Here is a 7,364-nt window from a genome sequence, read left to right on the forward strand (position 1 = left end):
TGACTTTTCTGCCCCCTCACAATAAACACGCCCGTCACAAACAACTTTTCCACAAACGAGCCCACTGAACGGAACGGAGAAAAGCCCCCAAAACAAAAGCCAAACTTCTTTTCTCTTTTCAGATGTTGGCTGGAGTGAAAAGTGCTCGACTCAAATACCTTGACGGACAATTATTCCAAAACAACGTTTGAGTCGCGCGGCGTCCTGACCTTGCTCCCGCCCTTCATGGGGTTGCCCAGATCGCACACCACCATCTTGGTCCGGTTCTCCTTCTTGTAGGCGCACGACAGCCGGCTCAGCGTCTGCCGACACAAAGGCGCCGAGGCGTGAGCCGCAAAGTCGTCCCGGCTCTTCGAAACGGGGCGCGTCCGGACTCGCTCGGCGAGTCGCCAGTCAGACGAGCTCTCGGCTGAGTCGCGACAGTGAGTCAGGCGTGCGCGCGCGAACCCAAAGTGACGCACGAGGCGGGCCGTATGACGCAAGATTCCTCCCGGGAGCGTGTCGGGACCGGCGGCGGGGAACACTTCGGGGCCGGCTTTGCAATTTGGGCGGCGGTTCCCCACCTGACTGCGCACCACGCCGGTGAAGTCGGCCTGCTGCGGCGGGAAGACGTGGAGCTCGGCCTCGTAGGCGCCCTCGCCGCGGTTCTCGGCCACGATCTCCAGCGTCACCGCGTTGTCGTCGCCGATGGCCATCTCGGAACGGTCGCTGCCGCGGGCGCACAGACGGGCGGGGTTTAGAGGCGCGGCGCCACCTCGGACGTCGTTTCGTTTCGGCGCCGTCGTCCTCACCTCTGGACCGACAGCCGCAGGTCAGGCTTGCAGATGTTGTCGTCGCCGCAGTCCAGCAGGATGTGAGCCTGGCGGCCGCGCGGGGTGATCGTCAGAAGAAAAAAAAAAAAGCCAGCCACGCGACGAGCCGGCCCGAGGCGCTTTACCTGCCGGGTGACGTTGGGCGGCGCGGCCACGTCGAGGACCGGCCGCAGGCCGCTGCGGTCTTGGGCGCGCCCGTAGTCCAAGGTGTACTCCAGGACCACCGAGATGGGCGTGATTTTGTCGCGGAAGTCGCGGTCGTCCTGCCGCCGCAAACATACTTTAAGAAGGGGACGGCCGCAACCCCCCACCCCCCCATCATGGCTCCATTTCAATTCTATGCCTTCCTTTCAAAACCGACATGAGTCATCGCGAGCCGCAGCGGGTCAGAAGATCGGCGTTGATGTCACGAGTTGTTCAGAAAAGGGGCAATTTGGGGGCCTGAAAAACAGGACGCGCTCTGGGATGGCGCAGCCACCGAGGCGGCAACAACAGCCGTTGGACCCGAGTCGAGAGAAACGGCGTTCCTCGGGGTGAGCGATGCTCAACCGACGCGACGATGGCTTGTTTGCAGCACCGCTCGGGAAGAGGAAAGAGAAGAAGAGGAAGGCGAAGGGGTCCGAGTGCAAAGGAAGGCGCCCGAGAGGACGCGGACGGCTTTGGCTCCCCCCTACCCTGAGGAAGACGTGCTGCTCCTCGCAGGCGGGCCCTCCGCCGTTGCTCAGCGTGACGTTCTTGGCGTAGCCGACGCTCCGCCCGTGCAAGAAGAGGACTCGCTTGGCCGAGTCCTTCTGCTTCAGCCGGTCCAGCAGCACGTCCACGCCGAAGGCTGGCCGCCGCCGAGGGGACACGAGTCACGCGCGGGTCGAGACGGCAAAATGCACGGGAAAGCGGCGGCGGCGAAGGCTACTCACTGAGGGAGGCCGGCGCCCCCGGCCCACTGGCCTTCAGGCAGTACTTGACCTTGAAGCTGCGAACGGCAGGCCAACGGCAGTTAGGGAGGGCGGACCAAGGCGGCGGCGGTCGTCGGCTCGCTCACCAAGACACGGCGACGCCGGAGGCGGGCAGCACGCAGCTCTTCTCCTCAGGGTTGATGATCTGAGGGCTGATGTCCAGCGTGGCGTTGACGCTGATCACCGGCCGCGCTCTACGCACACACGCGCGCACGTTTAAGTCTGCTCCAGTTGCTCCAAAATGCCGCCGCTCGCTTCTCGGCTGCGACTGGCACTCCTACTCCGGCATCCCTATCGAGTTCTTTGTTTTTCCCGATCTCCGAGCTCCCCGCCCGGTGCCTCGGGTCTGCGCGGCACCAGAGCGGAGGAGACTCCTTCCTTTCTTGCCGTCGCCGGCCGCTCCCTTGCGCCCAACCATCGGCGAGCCTCCTCGTTGCCCGTCTTTCGAGCTCATTTTCAGGCTGGGGCTTTTGAGTTGGACGCTTTTTGTGCTTTCTACCGCCTTTGTGACTGTTTGCTTGTTTCTTGTCGTCCCAACTATGCTTGCCCCGTTTGTGTACGCCGCTTGTCTCCAAATACACTGCGGTTGTTTGATGGCAGGGGAGGCTTCGCACCCTTTCAAGCGGATGCGCGGCAGGAAATGCTCGTGCACACGTTCGCACTCGCACACCTTCAAACACGCAACAAACAGACACGACAAGCACGCACACGCACGTTTGCCTGCACGCCGACTGTCATCCCACAGGCGCAGACGCGCACAAAAGCAGCGGCGCGACACGGCCGGGGCCAATTACCTGTACAAAACAGCCCTGTCAGCTCCAAAGACCCCGACCAGCAAATCTGCACGAGACACACACACACACACACACACACACACGCACACGCACAAACGGTTTGGTGGCCGTCAGCCCGCCCAGCGACACCTCCTCGGCGGGCCGGCGCGCCTACCGGGATAGCCGTTGCGGTCGATGTCCGTGTTTCCCGTCATGGAGTAGCCAAAGCTGGCGGGCATGGAGCTGGACGCCCACTCGCCACGCAGGACCTGGCGGGCGGCACGCCGGTTAGCGTGTATGCTACGTTACCGTAACGCACGCCGCTACCAACGGATGAGCTCGCGTGCACCTCAAACACACAAAAGTAGAGCGCAAACGGCCGGCGACCGCGGCGCTCGTACCTGCGAGGGCGCCTGCGACGGGCCTTGAGGTCCGCCGTTGTGGATGTACACCTGGCCCAGGTGACCCGGACCGCCGTAGGGGGCCGAGATGGCCACGTCTGGAGAAACACGCGAGGCGTCACCACGGGCACACCCGCGCGTGCGCGTCGGGCCTACCGTTGTATCCGTCCATATTGAGATCTCCCAGCGCGGCGACGGACGAGCCGTATCGGGCGTAGACTTCGGAGCCGACGAGCATCCGCGGAGGCTGGAAGGAAAATCCTCCTCGGCCCAAGTAGACGCACACCTGGACGCCGTCCGGTCAAGACGGGCGGCGCGGCAAAGACGCCGGCGGCGCGGAGGCGAGCGCCCCTTACCTGTCCCACCTCCCTCAGCTTGCCGTCGGAGCCTCGGTCCATGAAGAGAGGCGCGCCCACCAGCAGGTCCATCAATCTGAGCGCACGGGCAAGCGTCACTTACGCTGACATTAACGCTCGGGCACACGCACACTTGAGGGCGCGACTCACCCGTCCCGGTTGACGTCGCTGGCGGCCACCGAGTGTCCGAAGTAGGCGGCCATCTTGAGGGGACACAGAGAGAAGAGAGGCACGTTTTGGGCTCGCGGCCGCAACGGAGGCAAAAGCGCACGCAAAGGAAGCCGCGCCGACGCATTTGCGCAACCGCCGTCAACGGGACCCGCTCTTCCAACTCGAAATCGCATCTTGCCCTTCGAGGCCTCTCGAGATATGCAAAGAAACTCCAAGTGACGAAAGATAAACCGGGTCGGGTCATTCAGACAGTCGGGATTGTTCCGTATTTTCCGCGCTCACCTGACTTCCCGTGAAGTTGACCATGGACTCCATGTTGCGGCCGTTCAAGATGTTGACCTGAAACGGGGAAACGCGGCTCAACACGTGCGTGAGAGCGCGCGCGCGCCAGCGCGGAGCGTGCGACTCACGTAACCCAGCGCCTTGTCGCCCCGCGGCACACCCGTCACGTAATCTGCAACGACATCGCCACTCCTCAACTTCCAGAGGGCCTTCAAATGCAATCTCGCCAAAAACGTCCCGCGCAGACGAAGCGAGCGAAGCAACGAGCGAGTCGCGCGTCGGGACTACCTTCTTTTGCGTCATCGTTGAAGTCCGCCACCGTCACCGAATATCCTGGCGAGAAAAAAAAAGAACCAGAGTCGGCTTGAGCGTGGGAAGCCCGCGCTGGCGTTCCCTCCCTCCCTCCCTCCCGCCCGCCGTTTGGCTCACCCAGGTAGCTGTCGTCGTACTGGGCGCCGGCCGACTTGGTGGCCAGCGTGTTTCCGTAGGGGCTGATGTAGCTGTTGTCGAAGCGGGCCAAGATCTCAGACACGTCGTCCGAGATCAGCTGACCTGCGGGGGCGGCCGCCAAACGCAAAGACGCCGGTCAGCTGGAGAGCCCGCGCCGGGCTGCGGCTCGGGCACTAAACAGGAAAGCCGGAAGGGGGAAGGGGAAAGGCGGCTGACGGGACCTTGCCAGTAGAAGCTTCCGGGTCCTCCCACCACCACTCGCTTGTCCATCTGCAAGACACGCACGCACGCACGCACACACACGCGGCTCCCCTGAGCGCCCGAGCTCCTCGTCAGCGCGCCGGCACGGGGCCACCAACCTTGAGGAAGTCGGCGCTGAAGCCGGCCTGGCAGAAGCCCTGCCCCTCCGGAGAGTTGGCACCTGTGCGTGGAGAGAGGACGCGGCGGCCCAACGGCAACGCACTGGATCGGCACGGAGAGTACTCCACCACCGTCTGGTCTTTCTTCAGGAAACACGTCCCCACCGGCTCGCGCTCCGACACCCCGAAGGTGGACCACTGGTAGAGCGGCGCGCACGCCTGCCGACAACAGCAAAGAAGAAGAAGAAGAAGAATACATTTGTGCACTTTTAAGGCTGCCAATGAGATCTCGGGGGGGTCTTTTGTTTCTTTCAATGGACCCGGCGCCGTCTACCACTCGAGACCGTCGCGAACGTTTCGATGAGTCGACTGGAATCCAAACATTGAGCGCCACCAACCAATCGGCGTCAGGTCTGGGTTCTGTTTTTTTTTTTTTTTTGGGGGGGGGGGGGGGGAACGCAAAGTTCAAGACAAGCGAAAGGACAAACGGCGCCGTCGCGATACTTTTGCTTTCGCTTTGAGGATACACATGCCAATTTGGGCTCACCCTGACAAAAACGGGCAACACGTCGCAAGTCGGGCAGGCCGTCGGGTGCGAACAGAGTACGTGCTTCACGCACTTTGCGGAGTGAACGGCGAGCGAGCGCCTTGTCAAAAATCTGCCCTCCGTCGACATGAGCCGGGCGGTCCGTCCCGCGACCATTCGTATCCTTCTCAAAGGCCCGCCTTCGGACAAAGGGGGAAACCGACTTGATTTTCGGGGGAAGGAAGAGCGTCGACTCTCTTCTTGAGACCTTGGCTACTTCTGTCGCTCGCCAACAAATACCGCTCGCCAACTTTGCCAACTTGTTGGGCGGGAACAAGTTGGGGACTTGGCCAAGTGCGGGTAGCGAGAGCAGTCGCGCCTTCCATTTGTCCTTTGTGTGAAAACGGCGCGTGACCGTCCGCCAACTAAAAGGAGAGCTTCCCGAGACGGCGCCAAGGCCTTACCAAGATGTGCTCGCCGTCCGAGCGCACCGAAGCGCCGAACCACTGCTTGGATTTGAACTCCATCTGCGCGCCGTCGGCATTCTTTCTGTCACCTGCCAAAAAAAAAAAAAACAATAATAATAATCATCATCATCATCATCAACAGGGCCGGCCGGCCAGCCTGCGTGAGACTTTCGGGGGGCCCGCCCTGACGCCGCGTGACCTTTGGCGGGTACGGGCGGACCCGCCAGGGACGCGGGAGGGCCGCCATTTTGCTTGGAGGGTGAGGGTCCGGGTGGTTTCGGTGGCTTTTAAGGGCTGCAGCGAACAAGTCCGTCATTATTTGTGGCACCGTCGGGTTTGTTCTCAATTGCGTCCCGTGTTTCCAAATCAGGAGATTATTGACGCTTTGGAAAATGCAATGCGGCATTATTTTGGGAGGGGGGGGGGTGAGGGGGCGGCGCAAGCCGTCACGCTGCTATTTGTGGGCATCCGTCAAAGACGAGCGTGACCAAGCCTTCGCAACGGAAACTCATTTGGCCTCTGCGGCGGAAAGAAAGCCGTCCAAAGCTCCAAAAATGGCGCAAGACTTGAGCAGCTCACTTCCTGTTCTGCGGTGACTCGTGCGCGCTCACACACACACACACACACACACGCACTGCAATAATCCCCAATCTTGCTGTTGAATCATGCAGGCGACACTGATGGGGGGGAAATGGGCCGTTCCAAGCGTTGGAGAGGTTGCATACACATTTGAAAGAAAAGGACGGCTGAATTCGAACCATAAAAAAAGTGTATTTCCCGTTGTCGATTTCCCGTGAGCGAGCGAGCGAAGTGATGACGGAAGGCGGCCGGCCGCCGCTCAGCGGGCGTACCTGAGGAGTCGAAGAGGACCTGGCGGCAGGCGGCGGCGCCGCCCGCCCAGGGGCAGCTGTAGACGGCCCCTCGCTCCAGCACCTCGCCCGACGTGTTGGCCCGCGGCGCTCCGATCAGGACGTCCGACCTGAGCGCATCGGCAGAGTCCCGGTTAGGGTCGCGCTCGCTCGCGCATCTTTTGCCTCGAGCGTGCGCCAAACGCCCGACGAGCTCGCGGCTTGGAAGAACCTTCTCAATGCCTTATTGGCTGCATCTGGAACAGAGACGCGGCCTTGGACAATTGGAAAAATATCTCGCGTGGCGTGCCGGCCCTTCGACGGTTTAATCCTTCGCATTATTCTTGTTTGAGATTAGGACAAGGTTGATATGAGTGCGCCAACGTCATTTGCGGCACGCTTGCCAAATATCACACATTTACGCTTGGCAGGATTTCTGACTTTCTCAGCATCAAACCGTCTTTCCTTTCGTCACACTTATGGCTTGATTCCACTTACACTTAATTAAAAAATAAATAAATAAATAAAAATGTTTCCCCCCTAAATGACCCCCTTAACCCTCCTCCCCATAACCGCACTTTCAAGCTCGTCAACGGGGAACGCGGGTTTACGTTTGGAATTGAAGTCCTGAGTTTAAGCAAAAGATCGAAGGGCGGTTCGGTTTTGTGGACAGGAGCGGGAGGGAAGTGAAGCCGAAGCCTTCCCGGGGAAGACTGCGGCGCATGCGCAGTAGCCCGGCTCCCATTTTTTGGGGGGGAGGAGAACCTTCCCAAAAGTGGTCGAAAAACAAAACCAAGCAAATAAGTTGCCTCCGCTCACTCGCCCGCCCGCGTCAAGTTAACCAAGCCAAAGCGCGAGTTCGTTTTCGTGTAAATGTGGCGAGAGGGTTGGTTCGTCTTTCTTACTGTTGGTTGTTGGGGGCTTTGAAGAAGTCCACCGAGAAGCCGAAATAGCTCCCCGGCGGGC

The 7,364-nt window shown here is 60.7% G+C and overlaps 1 protein-coding gene across 1 annotated transcript in view; it reads right to left on the reverse strand.

Moving 5' to 3' along the window:
- itgav (integrin, alpha V) overlaps positions 1 to 7,364 on the reverse strand; it is a 13,033-nt gene that overhangs the window by 2,839 nt on the left and 2,830 nt on the right. Inside the window, exons 2-23 of the mRNA XM_019895339.1 lie at positions 6,402 to 6,529; positions 5,548 to 5,639; positions 4,662 to 4,776; positions 4,558 to 4,619; positions 4,420 to 4,468; positions 4,178 to 4,300; positions 4,037 to 4,081; positions 3,877 to 3,920; positions 3,749 to 3,805; positions 3,446 to 3,498; positions 3,296 to 3,371; positions 3,096 to 3,225; positions 2,940 to 3,037; positions 2,714 to 2,807; positions 2,560 to 2,605; positions 1,852 to 1,959; positions 1,727 to 1,782; positions 1,487 to 1,641; positions 938 to 1,075; positions 792 to 859; positions 564 to 708; positions 210 to 302 (exon numbers count right to left, since the gene is read on the reverse strand). Coding sequence (XP_019750898.1) covers positions 210 to 302; positions 564 to 708; positions 792 to 859; positions 938 to 1,075; positions 1,487 to 1,641; positions 1,727 to 1,782; positions 1,852 to 1,959; positions 2,560 to 2,605; positions 2,714 to 2,807; positions 2,940 to 3,037; positions 3,096 to 3,225; positions 3,296 to 3,371; positions 3,446 to 3,498; positions 3,749 to 3,805; positions 3,877 to 3,920; positions 4,037 to 4,081; positions 4,178 to 4,300; positions 4,420 to 4,468; positions 4,558 to 4,619; positions 4,662 to 4,776; positions 5,548 to 5,639; positions 6,402 to 6,529 — 1,975 coding nt within the window. The remainder of the gene's footprint in view (positions 1 to 209; positions 303 to 563; positions 709 to 791; positions 860 to 937; positions 1,076 to 1,486; positions 1,642 to 1,726; positions 1,783 to 1,851; positions 1,960 to 2,559; positions 2,606 to 2,713; positions 2,808 to 2,939; positions 3,038 to 3,095; positions 3,226 to 3,295; positions 3,372 to 3,445; positions 3,499 to 3,748; positions 3,806 to 3,876; positions 3,921 to 4,036; positions 4,082 to 4,177; positions 4,301 to 4,419; positions 4,469 to 4,557; positions 4,620 to 4,661; positions 4,777 to 5,547; positions 5,640 to 6,401; positions 6,530 to 7,364) is intronic.

This window comes from Hippocampus comes, unplaced genomic scaffold, assembly GCF_001891065.2.
Source record: "Hippocampus comes isolate QL1 unplaced genomic scaffold, H_comes_QL1_v1.1 scaffold189, whole genome shotgun sequence".
Taxonomy (NCBI): Eukaryota; Metazoa; Chordata; class Actinopteri; order Syngnathiformes; family Syngnathidae; genus Hippocampus; species Hippocampus comes.